The sequence below is a fragment of the Pleurodeles waltl genome, chromosome 6 (assembly GCF_031143425.1).
Source record: "Pleurodeles waltl isolate 20211129_DDA chromosome 6, aPleWal1.hap1.20221129, whole genome shotgun sequence".
Taxonomy (NCBI): Eukaryota; Metazoa; Chordata; class Amphibia; order Caudata; family Salamandridae; genus Pleurodeles; species Pleurodeles waltl.
Window position 1 is genome coordinate 1313754449 of NC_090445.1, and position 24804 is coordinate 1313779252.

General features: G+C 47.1%; 1 protein-coding gene across 4 annotated transcripts in view; it reads right to left on the bottom strand.

Annotated features, from left to right (window-relative positions):
• WAPL (WAPL cohesin release factor) overlaps positions 1–24804 on the bottom strand; it is a 769297-nt gene that overhangs the window by 678990 nt on the left and 65503 nt on the right. For 2 of the 4 annotated variants that reach the window (XM_069240591.1, XM_069240590.1), the window contains exon 3: positions 10715–11785. In XM_069240591.1, coding sequence (XP_069096692.1) covers positions 10715–11785 — 1071 coding nt within the window. The remainder of the gene's footprint in view (positions 1–10714; positions 11786–24804) is intronic. The other 2 variants (XM_069240593.1, XM_069240592.1) reach the window with 1 other exon arrangement.

A 24804-nucleotide genomic window follows, 5' to 3' on the forward strand; every position in this document is an offset into this window, starting at 1 on the left:
ATCAACATACCTCCGGGCTGAAGTTCACCATTGGTCCCAACGCATGAAGACGGCACCCAAAAAGCCATGCAAAGCAGGAAGCGCATCGCCGCCTGCATTTTTATGTCATCTTGAAACCGGGGTGGCATGACTTTTAGGCACTTTTTTCCTGGAAGGACGGAAGTGGGGAAGCAACTAAGAGGGAGGAGGAGGTTGGGTGCAGAAAATGCATGCAACAACTGGGAAGAGCAGACAGAACAAGCACCACTGCAAGCAGGGGTGGGGAGGGGAGGGGCTGGGGGAGTGCATTTGAAAAGGACAAAATGTACCTCAAGGCAAAAAGCAACTGTTCGGACCAAAGAGAAGTAAAGAAATGGGTGTTGATGCAGCCAAGCAATGGGCGGGCTCGAAGTCCCCTGTAAGTAAACATAAATTAGCATAACGTGTATTTTTAAAGCGCAACACATTCACCAAGAAGGGTATCTTGGGTGCTGAATGAGAGGTTTATTGATTCATTTATCGACTTCAGAAGGATGAAAGGCTGAAAGCACCCGAAGGGACTTGAATCTGTGAACCATGAGGTCAGGCACAGGCCTCAACAGTGGATGCATTATTCCACTAAGCCACCAGATCCGGTCAAAGTAAAATATTTGTCAAGCGACAGCGCATGTGCAGTTACAAGTGAAACCTAAAGTATAGTGCATTTGTTTTGGAGGGTAGGGGGCAAACTGTCAAAAAACTGAAGGCGACCACCAAACATACTAAAGGGCGAAAACAGCAAACAGTGCCCCCCCAAAACATTTAAAGATGCAAGCGTGAAGGCAGGAGAGTATTTAAATTATAGGCAAGAACATGTTCTGACTGAGAGGAAACATCCTTTACAACACAGTACCTTTATAACGTAGCTAAGTATTGGCACCCCTACCATGCAGTGGAGGTCTTTTGTTACACAAAACAAAAACAAAAAATGCTTTGGCCCCCTCTGGAGGGTCATCCCCAAACTTTTTGCCTTCACCCCGCCTGTTTTCTGAACCTCATTTTGTTGGCCCAACACTTTCACACTAACCAGTGCTAAGCTACTTGTGCTTGTAGGAAACTGGCCCGGTGTGCAGTGGACACCTATAGTGTTTGCATCTTATACCAGGTCCAGGCAACCCATATAAGTAAATGAAGAGTGTCTAGGAAACCAGGGCTCTAGTGGTAGCTGTGGTAGGCAGCAAAGGCTCATCTACGAGGAGTGAAAAGCTCTTGCAATACCACAGCAACTTATCACACCTGAAGGGAACCACACAGTGTTACAAAAATAAAGGTACTTTGTTATAGTAGCTCTGAACTAGATTACCTATATGAAGTTCTCCAACTGAAGGTAAGTAGAATATATACACACACACACACACACACACACCCACCTACCCCCACACAGTAATTAGCATACAGAAACAACAAGCATTGGCAAAAGTTAGTGAAAAATTGTTAGGGCCCTATGGGGGAGCTAAATACTAACACTAAAATAGTGGAATGCGAAGTGACGTCCCCCCGCCCCAAGGATATAGAATAGTTAGAGGGGAGCTGGAAGAACTTGGGAACCCAAGAGGCAAGTTCCTAAGTGACCCCCACCACCCTGCCAGAAACCAGGAGAGCAGAGGTAAGTACCTGGTCTTTCCAAGGTGCACAGCAGTACTGTCCTGTAAGGAGAGGCAAGGGCTCACCATCTCGCAATTCAGACAGCAGGTAGAGAGTATCAAGGGGATCACTCAGAACCACGACTTGTGTTGTATATTCTTCCTGGAGCCGGATGGCAGAAGATCCCAGCAGCCGGTCGCCGTTGCCTTAGGTGCCTGCAGATGCTGGGGAGTGACTCCTTCACTCTTGCTTCTTTGGTGCAGCTGAAGTCTTGCCGACCCCAGAGTTGCACAGCTGTGGAGATGTTGCAGTTGCTGGAAAGAGCCAGAGAAACAATATTGCAAGGAAAGGCTGTCTCAGGAGTTGCAGGCTTGTTTGGTTTCTGAAGAGTCCAGTTGCGGTTCCGGTGGCCAGGAGCAGAAGAAGCAGAGGAGTCTTGCACACTGAATCTTAAGACCCACCCAAAAGGAAGTGCCTAAGTAGTCCTACCAGGGGGATTGGTTATTCTGCAGGGTGACCAACTGTTTTTTTTTGGGGGGGGGGGGGGGGGGAGCTGAGTGAGGTGCTGACATCAGTCACCTGCCCTGACCAACCAGATGCTCCCAGGGGCCTCTGCACATCTTGTTCTCAAGATGGCATAATAGAGTGGCCACCTGGAGGAGTTCTGGGCACCATCCTTGGGGTTGTGACGACTCATGAATGGTCATTCCCCTTTCCTTTGTGTGCTTTCGTGCCAGAGAAGGAAGCGGGGGTCCCCCGGACTGGTGTAAACCGGATTATATAAGGAGGGCACCAAATGCTCCTTTCACAGCAAGCCGGTGGTTTGGGGAAGCAACCCCTCTACAGCCATGTAATACCTATTTCCAATGGAAGAGGATGTTGCATTCCTCTCCCACAGAAAATTCTTTGTTCTGGCTTCTCCTGCTTGAGCAGGCCAAGCAGAAGGAGGGCAGAAACCAGTATGAGGGGCTGCAGCACCATGGGCTGCCTGCAAACCCTGAAAGGCGGGCAGAGGTAATGCCTGGGGGGTCCCCTAAGGAGTGCATGGTATCATGCCTCCAATTCTGGCATTAATATTGTGTTATGATTCCGACATGTTTGATAACAAACATGCTTAGGTTTGGAGTTGCCATTATGTAGCTGGACCACAGGTAGTGACTGATCTGTGGCCAGTACACAGTAAAATGGCTTCCCCAAACTTATATAGGCCAGTGCATTGTAACTGGAGTGCGTTGGGGGCACCTCTGCTCATGCAGGGGTGCCCTCACACATACACCTGCACCCTACCCTCTGGGATAGATGGGCCTACCATAGGAGTGACATGCAGTGAAAGGGTGCATGCACCTTTTCACACAGGCTACAATGGCAGGCCTGCAGAAAGTTTGCATGGGCTCTCATGGTTGGCATTATACATGCTGCAGCCCATGGGGGACGCCTGGTGTACCTATACCCGGAGTACCATATACTCTGGGCTTACAGGGGTATACCAGTGTGCCGATTGTGGGGGTTTAAAGGGTACCAAAGCAACCAAATTTGGAGGAGAGCGCACAATCACTGGGGTCTTGGTAAGCAAGACCCCAGTGAAGACAGGCAAAAAGTGGGGTAACCATGACAGAAAGAGTGACTTTCCTACAGTGCTTTTACCTCTAAACATAGTAAAATTGACTTACACCCAACTGGCACATTTAAATGACTTGTAAATCCCTAGTAAAGTGGTACGACATGTACCCCAGGGTCTATAAATTAAATGCTATAAATGGGCTTGCAGCACTGATTGTGCCACCCATGTAAGTAGCGTTTTAAACCTGTCTCAGGCCTGCTCTTGTTGCCTATGCGTGCCATTTTAAACTGCCATTTTGAACTGTCAAATGACACGTTTTGCAAAGTCAAGCTTTCCTTTTCAATATATACAAGTCACCCCAGCATAGGTCCTAAATAGCCAATAGGGTGGGTGTTAGTGTAAAAGTCACAAATTCCTGTTGGACTACTGTGAAGTCTACCCCTCCCTTAGGGAAATAACACTGGGTTAACTTATTACATTTAGTAGGTGATAACTACCGATTGGGAGCAGGTAGGAACATCATATTTGGTGGGTGAGGAATTGTAATTTACAAACCGCTTCAAAAGGTAAGGTCAGAATTTAGAAAATGCCACTTTTAGACAGCTAAAAGAACAGATCATGCATGGAATGCTGAACAAAGCAAACCTTCACCCCCAGTCATACCCCGAAACAGGCTCCAGAATGCTTGTTTCCGGTCCAGGGAGGACCTTGCTTGCAGTTCAGGCTGGACTGTTCCAACACGCAAAGGACTTCACACTAGTCTGTTATACCACCAGACAGAGTAGTACCAGGGCAGGGAAACTGGAAATTCCAGACCCCTCTGAAGGGGGAACCTCAAAATGTAGCGGGTCAAAGAGTAGAGTGGAGGGTCATGGCGTGGACCGGCCAAAGAGTGGAGGGTCGTGGCGTGGACCGGCCAAAGAGTGGAGGGTCGTGGCGTGGACCGGCCAAAGAGTGGAGGGTCGTGGCGTGGACCGGCCAAAGAGTGGAGGGTCGTGGCGTGGACCGGCCAAAGAGTGGAGGGTCGTGGCGTGGACCGGCCAAAGAGTGGAGGGTCGTGGCGTGGACCGGCCAAAGAGTGGAGGGTCGTGGCGTGGACCGGCCAAAGAGTGGAGGGTCGTGGCGTGGACCGGCCAAAGAGTGGAGGGTCGTGGCGTGGACCGGCCAAAGAGTGGAGGGTCGTGGCGTGGACCGGCCAAAGAGTGGAGGGTCGTGGCGTGGACCGGCCAAAGAGTGGAGGGTCGTGGCGTGGACCGGCCAAAGAGTGGAGGGTCGTGGCGTGGACCGGCCAAAGAGTGGAGGGTCGTGGCGTGGACCGGCCAAAGAGTGGAGGGTCGTGGCGTGGACCGGCCAAAGAGTGGAGGGTCGTGGCGTGGACCGGCCAAAGAGTGGAGGGTCGTGGCGTGGACCGGCCAAAGAGTGGAGGGTCGTGGCGTGGACCGGCCAAAGAGTGGAGGGTCGTGGCGTGGACCGGCCAAAGAGTGGAGGGTCGTGGCGTGGACCGGCCAAAGAGTGGAGGGTCGTGGCGTGGACCGGCCAAAGAGTGGAGGGTCGTAGCGTGGACCGGCCAAAGAGTGGAGGGTCGTAGCGTGGACCGGCCAAAGAGTGGAGGGTCGTAGCGTGGACCGGCCAAAGAGTGGAGGGTCGTAGCGTGGACCGGCCAAAGAGTGGAGGGTCGTAGCGTGGACCGGCCAAAGAGTGGAGGGTCGTAGCGTGGACCGGCCAAAGAGTGGAGGGTCGTAGCGTGGACCGGCCAAAGAGTGGAGGGTCGTAGCGTGGACCGGCCAAAGAGTGGAGGGTCGTAGCGTGGACCGGCCAAAGAGTGGAGGGTCGTAGCGTGGACCGGCCAAAGAGTGGACCGGCCAAAGAGTGGACCCGGCCAAAGAGTGGACCCGGCCAAAGAGTGGACCCGGCCAAAGAGTGGACCCGGCCAAAGAGTGGACCCGGCCAAAGAGTGGACCGGCCAAAGAGTGGACCGGCCAAAGAGTGGACCGGCCAAAGAGTGGACCGGCCAAAGAGTGGACCGGCCAAAGAGTGGACCGGCCAAAGAGTGGACCGGCCATAGCGTGGACCGGCCATAGCGTGGACCGGCCATAGCGTGGACCGGCCATAGCGTGGACCGGCCATAGCGTGGACCGGCCATAGCGTGGACCGGCCATAGCGTGGACCGGCCATAGCGTGGACCGGCCATAGCGTGGACCGGCCATAGCGTGGACCGGCAAAGAGTGGAGGGCCATAGCGTGGACCGGCAAAGAGTGGAGGGCCATAGCGTGGACCGGCAAAGAGTGGAGGGCCATAGCGTGGACCGGCAAAGAGTGGAGGGCCATAGCGTGGACCGGCAAAGAGTGGAGGGCCATAGCGTGGACCGGCAAAGAGTGGAGGGCCATAGCGTGGACCGGTAAAGAGTGGAGGGCCATAGCGTGGAGGGCCATAGCGTGGGGAGGCAAAGAGGGGGGAGGCAAAGAGTGGAACGGCAAAGAGTGGAGTAGAGGGTCACAGAGGAGGGCGGCGCGGCGAGAGGGGGCCCAGAGGGCGGCGCGGCGAGAGGGGGCCCAGAGGGCGGCGCGGCGAGAGGGGGCCCAGAGGGCGGCGCGGCGAGAGGGGGCCCAGAGGGCGGCGCGGCGAGAGGGGGCCCAGAGGGCGGCGCGGCGAGAGGGAGGCGCAGAGCGGGGAGTGGCGCAGAGCGGGGAGTGGCGGCGGGTGAGGCGCAGAGCGGGGAGTGGCGGCGGGTGAGGCGCAGAGCGGGGAGTGGCGGCGGGTGAGGCGCAGAGCGGGGAGTGGCGCCGGGTGAGGCGGGGAGTGGCGCCGGGTGAGGCGCAGAGCGGGGAGTGGCGCCGGGTGAGGCGCAGAGCGGGGAGTGGCGCCGGGCGAGGACTGGGGTGAAGCGCAGAGCGTGGGGTATGGCACTGGGGAGTGGAATGGCATAGAGCATGGCAGAGTGAGGCGGGGAAGTGGGGCGTGGGGAGCATGGCTCAGAGTGAAGTGTGGCACAGAGTGGGGGAGTGGCCCCCAGAGGGTGGCACAGAGTGAGGAGCGGCAGAAAGTGGTGGGGTGTGGCATGAGGAGGAGCGCAGTGGCAGAGCGCGCAGTGGCCGGGGGCGCAGGGGGAGAGCGCGCAGGGGGGGGGGGGGTCGCAGGGGCAGAGCGCGCAGGGGGGGGCCGGGGGCGCGGCGGCAGAGGCAGAGCGCGCAGGGGGGGGGCCGGGGGCGCAGAGGCAGAGCGCGCGGGGGGGGGCGGGGGCGCAGGGGCAGAGCGCCCGGGGGGGGGTGGGGGCGCAGGGGCAGAGGCAGAGCGCGCAGGGGGGGGGGGGCGGCGGGGGCGCAGGGTCAGAGGCAGAGCGCGCAGGGGGGGGGGCGGCGGGGGCGCAGGGGCAGAGGCAGAGCGCGCAGGGGGGGGCGGGGGCGCAGGGGCAGAGGCAGAGCGCGCAGGGGGGGGCGGGGGCGCAGGGGCAGAGGCAGAGCAGGCAGGGCGGGGTGAGGGGCGCAGGGCAGGGGGGGGGGTGAGGGGCACAGAGCAGGGCGGGGTGAGGGGCACAGAGCAGGGCGGGGTGAGGGGCACAGAGCAGGGCGGGGTGAGGGGCACAGAGCAGGGCGGGGTGAGGGGCACAGAGCAGGGCGGGGTGAAGGGGCGGGCCATAGGGCAGAGTATGGGCCATGGGGTGCGGCAGAGCAGGGCGGGGTGTAGAGTGGGGCACTGACGCAGTGCGTGGCAGAGTTGGGCATGGGGAATGGGAAATGGCGCTGAGGAGTGGAATGGCACAGAGCATCGCGGGGCAGGCCATAGCATGGAGTGGGGCACGGGGTACAGCATGGCAGAGTGGGGCAGGGGAGTGGGGAGTGTGGCACAGAGCATGGCACAGTGGAGCGTGGCTCAGAGTGAGTAGTGGCTCAGAGTGGTAAGTGACGCACAGTGTGGCACAGATTGGAGAGTGGTGCAGAGTGACTCACTGGGTGGGGAGCAGAGTGGGACGGGGTGTAGGGTGCAGTGCAGAGGGGGGCAGGGTGTGGCGTGGCATGGGGCAGGGAGTGGAGCAGAGTGGGAAAGGGACAGGCGCGGGACAGAGTGGGGCAGGGTGCAGGGCAAGTGGAACGCGGCAGTGGATTGCTTCACAGTAAAGGGAAGTGGAATGGTGCAGGGTAGAGTGCAGTTGCATAAAGTGGCAGTGTGTAAAAGTATGAAGTGGTGTTTAGTGCAGTGGCATGGAGTACAAGGGTGCAGAGTAGATTAGAGTGGCGCACAGTAGATAGCCGTTGACTGCAGGGGTGTAGAGTTGTGTTACAGAGTAAAGTGCATTGGCATAGAGCGCAGTTTTGGACAGTGGCGTAGAGCGCAGCAGCGTGGAGTTGTGCAGAGTAGGTTAGTGTGGCCTGGACCAGAGAGGTGTAGAGTGCAGTGGTGTAGACTAGATTTGGGAATGGTGCAATGGCAACAGAGTAGAGTGGTACAGGGAAAAGTAGAGAGACTTAGCATGAAGTGGCATAGAGTGCAGTGGGAAAGAGTGGAGCAGAGTGCAGGGGCGTGGAATGCTGTAGAATGGTGCAGAGTGGAGTTGCATAGAGCAGAGTATGTTTGGCATGCTAGCCCATGCCATTACAGACAACACATTTTCAAATGAACCATTACACAGACATTGCTTTACTAATAAAATCTGTACCATGCACAAACGAAAATGTGTAGAAATTACATCACCTTGCGTCATGGTTTATCATATTAAAGTATTTGTTTCCAACACACTTCAGAAATAACAAAAAAGTGTTTTATTTGTGTTACTAATTCTGATTTATCCAGAAATACTGCATAGTTCATTTAAATGTTGTTGTGTGCTTGAAACAAAACCTTTGTCCTACCCAGAGTATCCAGCAAGATTATCACATAAATCCTCTCAATTTGAAGTCAGAAAAAGAAAGTAAACAAGTTCTCTCTGAAGACAGAGGCTGACATTTGACCACAGCTTTTGAATGCACAGCAAATGTGACATGAGAAGAACAAAATGTAAAGGCCTGTTTAGCGAAATGGAGATCGTGGAAGGGTAGAGTAAACACGGTTTAGGCAACGAAAGAGACTAACTAAACCTAGAGAGACTAAAGCAAATAAACCCAGCAAATGGAAAGCCATAAAATCTGAGTTACAAACCGCAAAGGCAAAGAATGAGTGGAATGCTTTCCTAGGTCAACTTTTTAAAAAGTCCCCAAGATGTCTTTAACAAATCAGACAGCTGTGAAGCTGTTAGACGGTGACCTAAAGAGGGGACACCCAAGAGGCCCACTCTTCATAGCACTTCTTGACCTGGGGAAGACTCAAATACTGCTTTGCTGCCCTCCTGATTGGCTGCTCTGTTGCCCTGCCTGCAAGAGGGACTGCTCTGCTGTCGCGCTACCCTAGTAAGGAGGACTGGACCTCGACCTTGAACCACCAGGGAAACTCCAAAGCCTAGTTAGCTGGCCTCCTTTTTTGAGCTGCAGGGACATCATGACTTCCAACACACTTGAACCTAGCACACGGACTCTGTCTGCTATGAGTCCTAACCCACCAAGTGGTGCCTCCCTAATCGTAAACCCTTGGAAATGGGGGAAGGTGCTCTGACAGCCCAGCTGGGGCCCCTATGAGAACCAACGCAGTGCAACTCAGACACAGCCCTTGCAGCTCCTCATTGGAACAGATGATGTGATAACTTGATGCGGGCCTTGCTTCATATTCCTCATCAGAACCAGCACATCGCAATGCAACTTAACACAGGCCTCGCATCACAGCCCTTGCAGGATTCTCATGAGAACCAACGCAGTGCAATACAACTCAAATCATATCAAATCAGAGATGACATCGACCACGCATCTTGACAAAGGACCCTGCATCGCTGCTTGGAACCACAGCGGCGTGGCAAAATGTCACACAGAGACCCATTTTAGGGTTTGGAAAAGGGTACATGGAGATATGGTGATTTTACAGCTTAAGGGTGGGTGGGGTTCAAGGGAGGCAGGGTGACTTTAGGGAATGGATAGTTGTAAAGAGATAAAGGTGAAACAAATCTTTTGAAAACAACTTGTGTTTGATGATGAATAAAATATCCTCTAAAGTATAACAGAGGTAACCAACAAAAAAAGTAAATGTGACTGAGTAGAAAATATTAATTCAGAAAAAACAAACTATATGGAAACAGTCAAACGATGGGAGTAGGTTTACAGCTTCAATGTCAATAAACCAACAGGGGGCCAGAATTTAAGTTACAAACAGTGGTCACAGACAACAGTATAATTATCGCTAGTTTTTTTTTTAGTTCAACTCTTGGAAATACCAGGAAGCACGGTCTACAATTCTGATGGGTTCAAGTTGTCTGGCAGGCAAAGAAAAAAAAGCACAAACAGCACAGAAGAACAATAATAAAGAAATCAATCAGTGCTTGTTTCATATGCACCAGTGAAGAAAAACATTGAGGCAAAGTGATACGACACACTCTGGCCAATGAAAAGGAAGAAAAGGAGTGTGACAGTTAAGCAAACCAATGCCAAGCACTGGATGGGCTAAAAGCCCCGTTTTAGAGTGGTTTTGTTTTTAAAGAGAAAAAAAAAACAATGTTGCAAGCGACAGGGCATGCACTCACTCTGGTGAGACGTAAAACGAAGAGGAGACTACTAACTTTATATGCTGCCTCAGCCAATGACATTCCAGTGACAAAAGGGCTAGCTGTAAGGGAACCAGGATCACCTCCAAGACATCTCACTGCTGGACCAAGAACACTGTTGTCTTTACAGACCTTCTTTCAAGGTCTACTTGAAAAGGACTTCGATGTACTCTAACAGTTTACACTAACAAAAAGATTGTCTGCCCTGATTCATGGACGAGGGAACAAGCAAACTGAAATTCTCATCTTTTAGAGGACAGCTTACACTGAGGCATTACAGACCTGTGTAATATTCCTTATTTGTAAATCTGACCAGACACATGAAAGAAGGCAAAAGCTGTGTTTTTCCTGATCTTAAAGCAATAAAAAAAAAAAAAATCTATTTAAACAATGGGATTAAGAGCGGCTTTGGTATTGCACACACAAAAAAAAGCCTCTTGGGGAAAGGAAAAATTGTAACATTTCTTGTTCAAAGTGTTCCTCTGGAAAGATAAAAAAAGTAACGGTTGGTTATGGTCTTTAAGGCAGTGTATTAACTGCAAAGTATGAAAGCCAGTGATATTTGCTTTCTTTCTATTACTTACCCTGTTCTCCTAACTTATGAGAGCAGGCTGACCAAGTTTAAGCTTCAGGATTCTGGACTGATTGAAGAAGATTTATTAAACAACCAGTCTAATGCCATTTTAAATATATCTTTGTTGTGTTTTTACTGTGTCGAACAGACAATTGGAATGGCAATTGTATAAATAGCTGGACAAATGAAATTAACAAATTAGTAGTTATTCTATTTTAGTAGTAATGCCATTTCAATATAAATACATTTTTTTTTTATTTAAGAAAGGGCACATATATTTGTATTATGAATGCCTGCACAACTCCTTCAACTTGGTTTGACTCAATAGAGAGTATCAAAGACTGAGACTAGCACTCACCTAAATTGACAGTGGATTGTCTGGCATGTAAATTTGCATATGCTTCTGATCTCAATGGAAGAGAGGCGGATGGTGTTTTTGCCATTCTTTCTTTCTTTTTAGCTTTGACTTCTGCCACGTCCCAGTCGCCGTCTTCTTCCTCGTCACTTTCACTTAGGTCATCAAAACCAAAATATTTTATTCTATAGCTGGAACGGCCAGGAATTTTAGACCCCCCTTCACCACCACCACCCTCGTCCTGGTCTTCAAACCCAAAAAACTCCAGTTTGGCATCCTTTTTTGATTTTGTATGACTAGGTCGAAATCTGGTATATGTTTTGGTGGCCGCAGTATCAGCTTTTTTACGGAGACGCCCAGCTTCTCCTAAATCAGTAGTAGCTGTTGAAGTTAAATCATCTATACTTCTATCCAGGGTATCCTGTATTGTCACATTACAAACAGACAAACAAGATGGATGGAGAACAGTGTAGTCTCGAGTCCGCCCACTTGTCCTGACAGCACTACTTAACGCACCCTTTTTGGCTGTGTTCAACTTACTTTTGTCGGACTCATCTGACTTGGTCACAGAATGAATTGTGCCGTCCATTACTTTGTCAAAATCAGCTGTTCCGTGAGACTGCTTTCCTTTGTTGGGCCTACAATAAGTTCTGCAATTGCTAAGCTTCACAACAGTTTGCAGTTCATCATCATCATCATCATCATCATAATCATCATCTCCAAATGCCTCCGGTGTATGGTCCTCATCATTCATGTTTGTTACACCATCCACTTGTTTCTTGGTCTCCAAATTCCCACTGTTAAATTCAACCTGAATTTCATCAGTTTTTAAATCTTCATGGTCTTGCTCATCCCAGTCGTATAATGTAGTTCTAAATGATTCTTGGGTTCGGGATATTCCTGATGGAGATTGCGACCTCTTTCCTGCATGCAAGTCTGAGGTCTCATCCTGCACCTGGACAGCCGCATTTTGTTCAATTGCTGCCATTTCAACTGGAAGTTTCTCACAGTCATCTTTAGCATTCTCATAGGAAGAATTATTTTTCTCATCTTGGTTTAAATTATGTTGTTTATCTACAAAATAAGACAATAAACAAGGTTAATATACAAGAAAGATCACTTTGAAAATAATAGTAAATGCACCAATGGTTTTGATAGAACTGCATGTCATTACTAAATAGCAGTTCATCATATACCCCAAAAAAAACATATTCTAAGAACTTTTTTTCTACAATCCTTTGCAGCCAGATACTTTTACAAACCAGCAATGGAATGCTGATTTCAGACAAAGACTCTTACACAACATGCACTAACAAAGCCAAAGATTAAGGTGCAGTGTGTAATGTATTATGTATTAATTAATTACCTAGTAGTGATAGCTAGTAGGTAGTTATAGTTAGGAGCATCTTTTCTCATAGACAAAGCATTTTTTGTTTTGCTAATAACTTAGGCACCGTTTGACGAATCTTCACAAAATTTCAAAACTAGTGTACCAGTATTTTTAGCTGAGGTCTAGAAAGTTTCAGGGTGATTTGTCAAGCGATGGCCATGAAAAAGAGGTGGGGTCCCAAAACGTTTTCCCCCCCATGCAATGTATATGGGGATTTTGCAGTTTTTACAGACTACAGCCCGAACCGCTGAACGAAATGACACCAAATTTTGCAGAGGTAGATCTCGGTCTAGAAAAGGCCCTTTTACTAATGTTGTGTAAACATGTTCAGTTATTTGGCGTAAACATGTTCAGTTATTTGGCAGTTATTAAAGAAAGCTAAATATAGTTATCTAGGGATGTGGATCTGTAGGTACCCGCAGAGCATCCGGGGATACCTGTGGATCAGAGTAAAAGGCAAGACTCCAATTTCCTGGCTGTAAACTGAAAGGAAAGTTGGGTCTGCCATTTTGTTTCTTGGCTGGGCACCAGGGGAGAAAACAAATAAAATACATAAGGATAAGGATGGAGGTATCCTGACCCCATAGCACACATGGAGTGGTCTCTAAGGGACCCTCATGGGTCAAAAAAATTATGTTCTTTTTGGCCGATCTGTGGATCCACCGCAGTGCACAGAGCGACGCGACCCCCCAGTGTAAATCCACGAAGGATCCACAGAGCCAAAGCCCAATGGGGGGAAAAAAAATGTAGAGGGTAGAAGAAGAGAAAAAAAAACAAAAAACTTTCCCTTTCACACATCATACCCCCTGCCGCGCATTGGCAAAGGTCATGCACAACATGGGGATGGGTGCAGGTGGGCGGGGGGGGGCATTTTGGTCTGCAGGGACCGAATATGGTTGTATGAATATTAACTTATTAACACATGATATTTTCACAATAACTTACATTAAACAAACAAAAAAAATACAAATTCTCTGAAAGAAAAAAAACAGGTTACAGAGATGTTATACCCACACAAAACCAAAGAACTTCAGCAGTTACAGTCATACTTATCTGAAGACACTAACTCATGCCATTAAGAACTTTAGGCCACGAGCTATAGCTTCCTAAAATAAGTATAAATAAACGAATAACTAGAACAGCTACATTTCTAGAGTTTTATAAATGGAAAAAGACTTTGTCCCTTTCTAGCCTGGCATGGATGGCACTGTGCTACTCCGATGCTTAAACTTCGCTGGAGTTGAGGTGAGTAGATTCAGAGTATCATTCGTGTTGCAAGGTACTTTATACAGGAACTGCTCTCCACCTAAACTTGGGAACTATCCAGAGTTCTTTCTTTTTGTAGAGCTATATATATGATCACAAGAAAACAACAGATATTTGACAGACAGGATTTTTGATAACAACATTAGCAGGGAGGAAAGAAAAGCTCTCCACCACCTTCAACAGAGAACAGATGTAATTATAAAACGGGCAAAGGTGGTGCAGTGGTTGCCATGAAAGTATGTGATTATATTGAGGAGGGAATGAGACAACTGATGGATACCAACATTTACCAACCTTTAGAAACTGATCCCACAGAAGACTTGAACAAAGAAATCAAGAACATGGTTGCAGAGTACAGGAGCTTAAACCTCATTGATGAAGCAACAGCAGATATACTTGTTCACTCCAAACCAAGGCCTGGGAGATTTTATATGCTTCCTAAAATTCACAAAATGAACAATCCTGGCCGCCCGATCATCTCTGGAAATGATACAGCCACTGAGAGACTATCTTTATTTGTCAACCTGCACCTCCAGCCCATTGTCCAAGAACTTCCCTCATTTGTTAAGGACACCAGTCACTTCAGATTACTGAAAAATTAAATCAAACCAACACATTTGATGACACTCTTCTGGCTACATCTGATGTTACATCATTATACACTACTATACCACATGATGATGGGATAATGGCATTATCTGAAGCTCTTAATAAAATAACTGAAAAAACCATCAACAAATGTGCTTACCGACTTTGCAAGCGTTATCCTTAAATCCAACAATTTCACCTTCAATGGTCAACACTATCTGCAGATACAAGGGACATCCAAGGGCACTCGGATGGCTCCTTCCTAAGCAAATATCTTCATGGGCAAACTAGAGGACTATATACTTGCGAGTACAAACATCAAACCACTGGTATGGCTACAATACATTGATTACATATTTGTAATTTGGAATGCAGGAAGCAGAACAATGGATCAATTTTACCGCTTTTATCAACAGTATCCATCCTACCATCAAATTCACTGGCAGCAATACTAAACAGAAGAGTCATCTCCTTTTTCTGAATGCGTTACTCACCATTCATGAACAAAAAATAACTGATGCGTACCACAAGCCTACAGATGCTCATTTGTATCTTAACTGGACTTCATGACAACCACGTCACACTAAACTCAGCATCATCTACAGCCAAGTACTCAGAATAAGACACATCTGCAGCAATGAAGACACTTGTAAAGACCATCTACATGGTACTGTTACATTATTTAAAAAGCGAGGCTATCCTCTGCATATCATTCTGCAACAAATTGACAAGTCCTTACAGTTACCCAGGGAAGCACTTATTTGGAATACCAACAGAAGAAACAAAAGTGACAGAATCCCATTTGTGGTTGACTATCATCCATCAGCTCCCAACTACAGAAATATAATACAAACAACTTTTCCCTTACTATCCACTTGTGAAAAATTGCAAAAGCTTTTTCCAAAACCGCCAGTCATTGCTTACCGCAGAGCTCCCAATTTACGATCGCTTATTGTGAGAGCTGAACTTAAGCAAGCTGTAACGAATGCAGGAGTTCATTGCTGTGATTCTAAAATTTGCATCACATGTGAATACCTTTTACAAACATCATCAGTAACTAACTCTGTTACAAGGAAGACCTATGGAATAAGACAGCATCTTACATGTCGATCAACATGCATTATTTATGTGATTCAGTGGCAGCGCCAAAGCTGCAAAAAAACAATATGTAGGCCAAACAGTGAATGACCTCCGCACACGATTCAAGAACCACAAATCAGCAATAATTAAACAAGAAACTTCACCAGCCTGTCGCCAATCCTTTTAACCTTGTGGACCATTTACTATCAGATTTGAAGATTTTCCCTGTGGAACATGTTCTAAAGGAAGACCTACTGGACAACAGAGAAAACCTCTGGATGTACTGTTTAAAATCAGTGCATCCAGATGGACTGAACATCACTGACAATAACAATTGATTTCTGCATATCTGAAGAGTTCTCAGGCCTGCACTGATTCCACATTCCAATTTGAATCTTCACTCATGATGCTTTTTGAAAATCCAGAAGTCAGCTGTGCAGCCACTGAGCAAACCATCTTGTACTACATGAGGAAGGCGGAAGCTGAAACGTTGTAGCAGAAATATATTTTAGTTCTTTGGTGAGATGTGTTTGAGTCACTTCTTTCTTGGAGATATATATATATAAAATATCAAAAGGTTACTGGTTATAACTTGCGACGTAAGTTAACTCTAACTAGCGCCTAATTTTATAGCAAATGTTGCAGTGAGAATATGAAATATGGCATAAAAGATGTCAATGATATAATCTGTGGAGTAATTAGCTGTGCATGGTGATGGTGCGAGTTATAGTTACTTGAAAGAACTAACTGCTGAATTTCTATGGTTTTGTATGAGTAAATTCAGAACCTAACTATAACGTCCCTGTAACCTTTGTTTATTTCAGTAAATTTCCATGTAACGTAAAGTAATTCCAACCCCCACCGCGCATGGCCTTCGGCCATGTGCGGTGGGGGTCGGTTGCAAGGCCTGGCCTGCAGCCTGGCCTAGCAGCCAAGCCCTTATAACTACCCAACCCAGCGCCACGCACTGCCTTTGGCTGTGCGCAGCCCAGGTTGGCCACAGGACCAGCCTGTCAGTGGGTGAGCGAGTGTGTCTGAAGGTGGGTGTGTGAGGACGTGGGTCCGAATGGATGCAAGAGTGTCTGAGTGGGCACAGGAGTCTGAGTGCATGTGGGAGCACATGAATTAGCGTATGACAGTGTTTTTTTTTCGGTCATTTTTTTCCATGATTTGCAAATATTTTGTTAGCAATTTGTGAATTTCCGCAAACACCACACATGGAGACGCAAAATTAAGCTCCTAATTGGCCCCCAAAACATACATATATCTCACCCCTCATCCCTTTAATATCTCAAATACTATTGAACAGGCTTACACCAAATAAGAGAAAGCGTGGTCTGCGTACCAAAAGCTAGCTTTCTGCCAAATTAAGTTTAATTCCATCTAGCGGATCAGCTGTAGTCATGTCTAAAGGTCCTATGGGAATTAACATGGGAAACTCAATGGTTTTTTGACAAGAATAAAAAGGGTATCTTTATTTTGAAGTGTTTTATACGGTCTAGTACGCCCTAGTAAAGAGAATGTCTTGGCATGTTAGGAGGGTCATCCAAACTGTTGTACTCCATAAATTTTTTTTACAAAATTAAAAATTATCTTAAGTCGAGGGTCTGAGGTACTTAAGCGTACACAGGATACTTGTAAATATTTTCAAATAAATATAAAACCACTGAAGAATTCCTACTATAAACAGCAGACAATGTTTAGGCAGCCAGGCGTCAATGTAAAACTTTTTTCAGAACTGCAAATAAACTAACAATGTGCAAGTAAATTAAAACATCCCAATTACAAATGTAATTTTCCTAAGAGGCTTTATTCGATATGCAGGACATTTCCAAAACAAGAAATTAAATGGCAAAGTCCAAAGATGTACTGAAGCGCAATCAGAATCTTACAAAACGAAGGGCAAAAAGCAGCTGCTTATGCATGTTTTATATGTTCCCACGATAGCAAGCATATGCTTTCAAAGGAGATCTGGAACTAGGTCTGGAAGCACAATATGCCACTTGGGCACAAGAGAACTAAGATTAAACCAGAAAATAACACAATTACAACATGGATAAAACTGGGAACGGTGAAATCACTCCCACCCTGGAAAGGAGCATTTAGTTCTAAAGCAAACATGATACACACTTACTACACCACACTTAATCCCAATCTATAATCATTATTTAAAGAAACCTCAGCAGGCACCACAGAAAAGAACGCAGTGCTCTGACAACAGTATTACCTAGATTTAATTTTCTTCTAGTTATAGTGAACAAGTGCAGTCAAGTTTTGCCACAAGTGTTTTAACAATTTAAATATACAAAAAAAAAAAAACAATCGGAAGAAAAACAATCCAGATGGCAGAAGCTTATTAGATCTGGGAATCACTGCTTACTGTATGGTGACAGACGTCAATAAACAAGTAATCACTGCCTACACAAAAAGCCGTCCCGACCAACACAACCACAGAAAATTTCAGGAATAAGCAATAACCGGATGTAAGGAAATGCCTTCCTTGGCATGGTTACCCCCTGACTTTTTGCCTTTGTTGATGCCAGTTATGACTGAAAGTGTGCTGGGACCCTACTAACCAGGCCCCAGCGTAGTTTCCCTAAAATGTACCTTTGTTCCCACAGTTGGCACAGCCCTAGCACACAGATAAGTCCCTTGTAAATAGTACCCCTGGTACCAAGGGCCCTGTGGCCAGGTAAGGTCTCTAAGTGGCTTCAGCATGTAATAGCCACCCTGGGAACCACTCACTCAGCACATGCACACTGCCTCACAGCTTGTGTGTGCTGGTGGGGAGAAAATTACTAAGTTGACATGGCACTCCCCTCAGGGTGCCATGCCCACCTCTCACTGCCTGTGGCATAGGTAAGTCACCTACTAGCAGGCCTTACAGCCCTAGGACAGGGTGCACTATACCACAGGCGAGGGAGGGCATAAGTGCATGAGCACTATGCCCCTACAGTGTCTAAGCAAAACCTTAGACATTTTAAGTGTAGGGTCGCCATAAAGAGTATATGGTCTGGGAGTCTGTCAAACACGAACTCCACTGTTCCATAATGGCTACAATGAAATCTGGGAAGTATGGTATCAAACTTCTCAGCACAATAAATGCACACTGATGCCAGTTTAGGATTTATTGTAAAATACACCCAGAGGGCATCTTCGAGATGCCCCCTGAATACCAGTCCGACTACTAGTGCTAGGTTGACCAGTTTCTGCCAGCCTGCCACAACCAGGCGAGTTTCTGGCCACATGGGGTGATTGCCGTTGTCACCCTGTGGCCAGGAACAAAGCCTGTACTGGGTGGAGGTGCTTCTCAACACCCCCCCCCCCCCAACCCAAGGAACTAACACCCTGGCAGTGAGCCTCAAAGGCTCATGCCTTTTGTTACAACACCCTGAGGAATCATTGCTGGTGGAGATGCCCGCCCCTCCAGCCACTACCCTCACTTTTGGCAGCAAGGATGGAGGAGATAATGAGGAAAACAAGGAGGAGTCACCCACCAGTCAGGACAGCCCCTAAGGTGCCCTGAGCGGAGGTGAACCCTGCCTTTAGAAATCACCCACCTTGAGTTTAGAGGATTCCCCCAATAGGAATAGGGATTTGCCCCCGTCCCCGGAGGGAGGAGGCACAAAGAGGGTGTAGCCACCCTCCAGGACAGTAGCCATTGGGTACTGCCCCCCAGACCTAAACACACCCCTAAATTTAGTATTTAGGGGCAACCCTGAACCCAGGAAACCAGATTCCTGCAACCTGAAGAAAGAAGGACTGCTGACCTGAAAGCCCCGCAGAGACGACAACTGACTTGGCCCCAGCCCTACCGGCCTGTCTCCAGACCTAAAGAACCTGCACAGCGACACATCCAACAGGGACCAGCGACCTCTGAGGACTCAAAGGACGGCCCTGAACCCAAAGGATCAAGAAACTCCTGAGAACAGCGCCACCGTTCAAAATCTGAAACAACTTTGCAACAAAGAAACAACTTTCAAACAACTCTCTCTTCCCGCCAGAAGCGTGAGACTTCACACTGCACCCGATGCCCCCGGCTCAAGCTCCGGAGAACTAACACCGCAGAGAGGACTCCCAGGCCACTACGACAACCTGGGTACCCTGAGTGCACCCCTCTGCACCCCACAGTAACGCCTGCAGAGAGGATCCAGAGGCTCCCTCTGACCGGAACTGCCTGGTAACAAGGAATCGGACGCCTGGACCAAGCACTGCACCTGCAGCCCCAGGACTGAGAGGAACCACCTTCCAGTGCAGGAGTGACCAGCAGCGGGCCTCATCCTAGCCCAGTCGGTGGTTGGCCCGAGAAGCCCCCCTGTGCCCTGCCTGCATCACCTTCCTGACCCCCAGGTCCCTCCATTGCTTTCAATAAGCAAACCCGATGCCTACTTTGTACACCGCACCCAGCCACCACGTGCCGCTGAGGGTGTGTTGTGTGCCTGTTTGTGTGTTTCCACCCCCCCCCCCCCCCTCCCCCCAAGTGCTCTACAAAAAAAACCTGGTCTGCTCCCCGAGGACGCAGGAACTTACCTGTAAGCAGACTAGGACCGGAGCACCCCTCTTCTCCATTGCCCATTGGCACCTATGTGTTTTGGGCCCTCCTTTGACCTCTGCACCTGACCGACCCTGTGTTGCTGGTGCAGTGAATTTGGGGTTGCCTTGAACCCCCAACGGTGGGCTGCCTGTGCCCAGGAGACTGACTGTGTAAGTGCTTTACTTACCTGAGAAAACTAACCAAACTTACCTCCCCCAAGAACTGTTGATTTTTGCACTGTGTCCACTTGTAAAATAGCTTATTGCCATTTTTACCAAAACTGTGTGTACTACTGCTTTAAATCAAAGTTCTATACTTACAAGTGTGAAGTACCTTGCATTTTATGTACTTACCTCAAATCTTGAATCTTGTAGTTCTCAAAGAAATTAAGAAAATATATTTTTCTATTTAAAAACTATTGGCCTGGAGTTAAGTCTGAGTGTGTGTTCCTCATTTATTGCCTGTGTGTACAAAAAATGCTTAACAAGCCTACTGCTCGACCACACTACCACAAAATTGAGCATTAGTATTATCTAATTTTGCCACTACCTACCTCTAAGGCGAACCCTTGGACTCTGTGCACACTATTCCTCACTTTGAGATAGTATATACAGAGCCAACTTCCTACATCCGACAACTGCAAAATTAAATGGAGAAAAACAACAATTACCTTACATTTCAGTCGGGGTTCAGGCCATTATTAAAAGACTCTCCTCTGGCAAAATGCTCGTCTCCCAAGGCGCAGACAACCTGCGTTAGTGACCAGCTTCTAAGCAGCTATTAATACATCAATCACAGTATTCTGATAAAAAAGACTTAAGGAACGGCCAGTAATTGTTGATTTTCCTTAGAACTGATTGCTCAATCATTTACCATCTAAACAACCAAGTATGATATTTATTCATCCTCCTCCAGACTACTATACACTGTCACCAAGAGGCCCTCAAACTCATGTCTGCTCTTCAACATCTAGATGCTCCCACTGACACATACGTAATCTGGTTGCTTGCTTTTGTATGGGCTCCTGCCCATTAACAGCAGCATCAATCCAGATAAAAGTGTTACAGCGCTGGTGAGCTGGTCACCAATCAATATAGATTCTGTCAATTCAATCAACAGTTTTTTTTAAGTTAAGGACCCTTTTGTAGCTTTTACCTACCCATAAGCCTATTAAACATGAATTATAAATCTTATGACAATCACAGCTAATCAGTTATAAGCGCATATAGACCATTCTATGGACTATTAAACTAAACAGATCTGGATTAACCCAGTAAGTTCATTGCTTTCAAATACATATCGTCTGTCAAGGACACTGGATCTAGCAGCCAATTTAAGGGCTTGCCTAGTTGTTGAGTTTCCAGATGCCAATAAAAGGGATTGATGTGAATGTTTTTATGATCGGTCATGGTTCAGCTCTGGACTAACCGCCACTCCCTTTTCTCCAGTTCACAATTAACCAGATTAATAGCTAGAATGAAGATGCATTCACTCAGTTGCTCTTTAATGGTAAGGGATCATTAACAGAAAAGGAGTAGATAGATAATTTAAAAAAATAAACACTGGAGAACTAGATCCTAGAGCTGTTAAACGCCTCCTTTCACTGCAGAATCTTTGAGACCAAGAATAATCAGAAATCTTTAATTCTGCTTATATGAGCTCTGGACCCCATACTTTTAAAGAGGATACAGCAATGCCACTCATGACCAAAACAACTCCAACTTGAACCTCCTGTTAGACAACTATTTTTGCATCATATGGCTTGTGGCTGTGGCAAAGACTCTTGAAGCCTTTATGGCACTTTCTACTGGCTGCCAAAGTAAAGAGCTTGGGGCATTAAGATAGATGCTTATCCACAGATGGATAATCAAGCAGCCTCCGTCATAAATGCTTCCATCTTTTTCATATGAAATATATTTGGCTTGTGTTACCTTTGATACGGGGTAAGAGCCAACATCCCTGTTGCCGAGTGTTTATCTGGTTATCAAAGTTTGTATTAGACTCCTCCCCAAGCTATCCACAATCAGAAAGCCATTTTTTAAGCTGTAGTCCCTAACTACAGCCTTTCGGGAACTTTCTTTGCGTTTATCATAATTCAGGACTCAATCAAAAACAAATAGAGGAAAGTCAGTGTATTGGAAGAGGTGTACTCAAGAACAGGTACAAATGATTAATTTGTTACCTGTATAAACTGCTACGTGTGTGTGTGTATATATATATATATATATATATATATATATATATATATATATATATATATATATTTGTAAAGAATGATGGATGTTTCTTTAGAAGACTGGTGAATTATTCAGCTGTAGCAAATGGTAATCAGCACCAATAAAGCACTACTGCATATGCGAATTATACTGGATTTTTTGGTCAAAGGTATTGGAACAATGAGGGTGACTGGGAACATGTTACTTTATTTCCCTAAACGTCTCCAGTTTTTATCCTAATGTCTGATTGTCATGCCTTAGGAATGAAAATCCAAATTTTAGTTGAATCGACAGTAATCCTCTGGAGGCTAAGGCAAGATGAGAAGTGAAAAGCTTTAACAGCCTGAATTTTCTTTTTTTTTTAAACTTATTTTTAAATGGGGTCAGGGCGTTTTGGTTGCCAAAAAAAAAAAAATTCTGCTGGTTTTAGCAATGGAAAGATAAATATATCCCACAGTCCCAACAGTGTTTGCTAGGCAGTTGAGGAGATGTGTCAATGGAAGAAATGCATTATTTAAGGAATTGGGTTGGGGATAAAAAGCTGCAGATTTTAGATAAAAAAATTAGAAGAAATAAATATAAATGTATGAAGGAGAACAAAACACATATGCAGTTTATGTACCTCGGCACCAGACACTGATTGCTTCTGGGCATTTAAGGAGTCAATACTACATACACCAGTCTAAGCAATTTTAGGACATATGTAGGGAGAATAGAAATGAACATCTCAATTCTCCCGCACTAGCCCTCAGAAAGAGCTTGAGGCACAATTAAATAGAATTTTAGCATGCAGCTCATGTCGCATTAACTGTAAACGCACCTTTGTGTGAGGACATTATACCCCATTGGCAGGCTAGTTTATCCAAGTCTGCACCTTTTGCACATTTTATTTTGCACGTCCAAAGGCATTAATTTCTTACTTAGTAGATTTCAAAGTAAGTAAGCTGCTACTTATTTATAGACATTATTTTTTTATACAGTGGAACAAGAGGGGCTAGAGTCTGTCACATTAGATTAACTCTTAAGAATCATAGATGGGTGAGTGTAGGAAGTCGGTTCTGTATATACTATTTCAAAGTGAGAGACAGTGTCCACAGAGTCCAAGGGTTCCCCTTAGAGATTGATAGTGGCAAAATTAGATAAATTCTAATGTTCTATTTTGTGGTAGTGTGGTCGAGCAGCAGGCTTTTTAGAGGGTAGTGTTAAGCATTTGCTGTATACACACACAGGCAATAAATGAGGGACACACACTCAAAGACTTAACTCCAGACCAATAGTTTTTTTTTATATAGAAAAACCTCTTTACTTAATTTATTTCAGAACCACAAGATTCAAGATTTGTAATAAATATATAAAATGCAAGGTACTCCACACAGGTAAGGAACTTTGAATTAAAGTAGTAGTAGGATACAAAACAGGCACACAAAACACACCCTCAGCGGCACAAGGGCGGCCCGGTGCAGTGTGCTTAGCAGGCATCGGGTTTTCTGCAGAAATCAATGGAGGGATCCGGTGGTCACTTTAGCGATGCAGGCAGGGCACAGGGGGGCTTCTCAGGCCTGCCACCGACTGGGATAGGCAGAGGGTCGCCTGATGGTCACTCCTGCACTGGAGTACGGTTCCTTTCGGTCCTAGGTCTGCGTGGTGCAGTGCTTGGTCCAGGCATCGGGTTCTTTGTTCCAGGCAGTCACGGGGAGCCTCTGGATCCTCTCTGCAGGCGTTGCTGTGGGGGGGGGGGTCACCTCAGGTTACTCACGAGGTTGCAGTTGCTTGGAAGTCCTCTCTGCAGTGTTGGTTCTCTGGAGCTCGAGCCGGTGGCAGAGGGTGAAGTCTCACGCTTCCGGCAGGAAGAGTGAGTTCTTTAAAAGTTGTTTCTTTGTTGCAAAAATGTTGCTGTTGGCGAACAGTGCCACTGTTCTGTGGAGTTTCTTGGTCCTTCGGTTTCAGGGCAGTCCTCTGAGTCCCCAGAGGTCGGTGGTCCCTATCGGACGCTGTGCAGGTTCTTTGAGTCTTGAGACAGGCCAGTAGGGCTGGGGGCCAAGTCAGTTGTCGTCCCCGTCTTCTCTGCAGGGCTCTCAGGTCAGCAGTCCTGGTTGTAGATTGCAGGAATCTTTATTCCTGGGTTCAGGGTCACTCCTAAATACTAAATTTAGGGGGGGGGGGGGGGGGAGGGTTTTATGTCTGGGGGGCAGTAGCCAATGGCTACTGTCCTGGAGGGTGCTTTGCGCTTTCTCCCTGAGGGGAGGGGGGGCACATCTCTATTCCTATTGAGGGAATCCTCCAAAACCAAGATGGAGGATTTCTAACGGCAGGGGTCACCTCAGCTCAGGCACCTTAGGGGCTGCCCCGACTGGTGGGTGACTCCTCCTTGTGTTTCTCATTACCCTCTCCTGCCTTGCCAAAAGTGGGGGCAGTGGCTGGAGCGGCAGGCATCTCCACTAGCTGGGATGCCCTGGGGTGCTGTAACAAAAGGCATGAGCTTTGAGTCTCACTGCCAGGTGTTACAGTTCCTGCAGGGGGAGGTGAGCAGCACCTCCACCCACTGCAGGTTTTGTTTCTGTCCTCAAGAGAGCACAAAGGCTCTCACCCCGGGGGTGGGGGGGGCAGAAACTCGTCTCCGTGACAGGCTGGCACAGACCAGTCAGTCCTGCACTGAAGGACTGGGTAAAATACAGGGGGCATCTTCTAAGATGCCCTCTGTGTGCATTTTGTAATAAATCCAACACTGGCATCAGTGTGGGTTTATTATACTAAAATGTTTGATACCAAACTTCCCAGTATGGAACTGTGGAGTTCGTTTTTGACAAACTCCCAGACCATATACTTAATATGGCCACACTGTATTTACAACGTCTAAGAATAGACTTAGACACTGTAGGCGCATATTGCTCATGCAGCTATGCCCTCACCTCTGGTATAGTGCACCCTGCCTTACAGCTGTAAGGCCTGCTAGAGTGGTGACTTACCTATGCCACAGTATTTTGTGTGCATGGCATCCTGAGGGGGATGCCATGTTGAG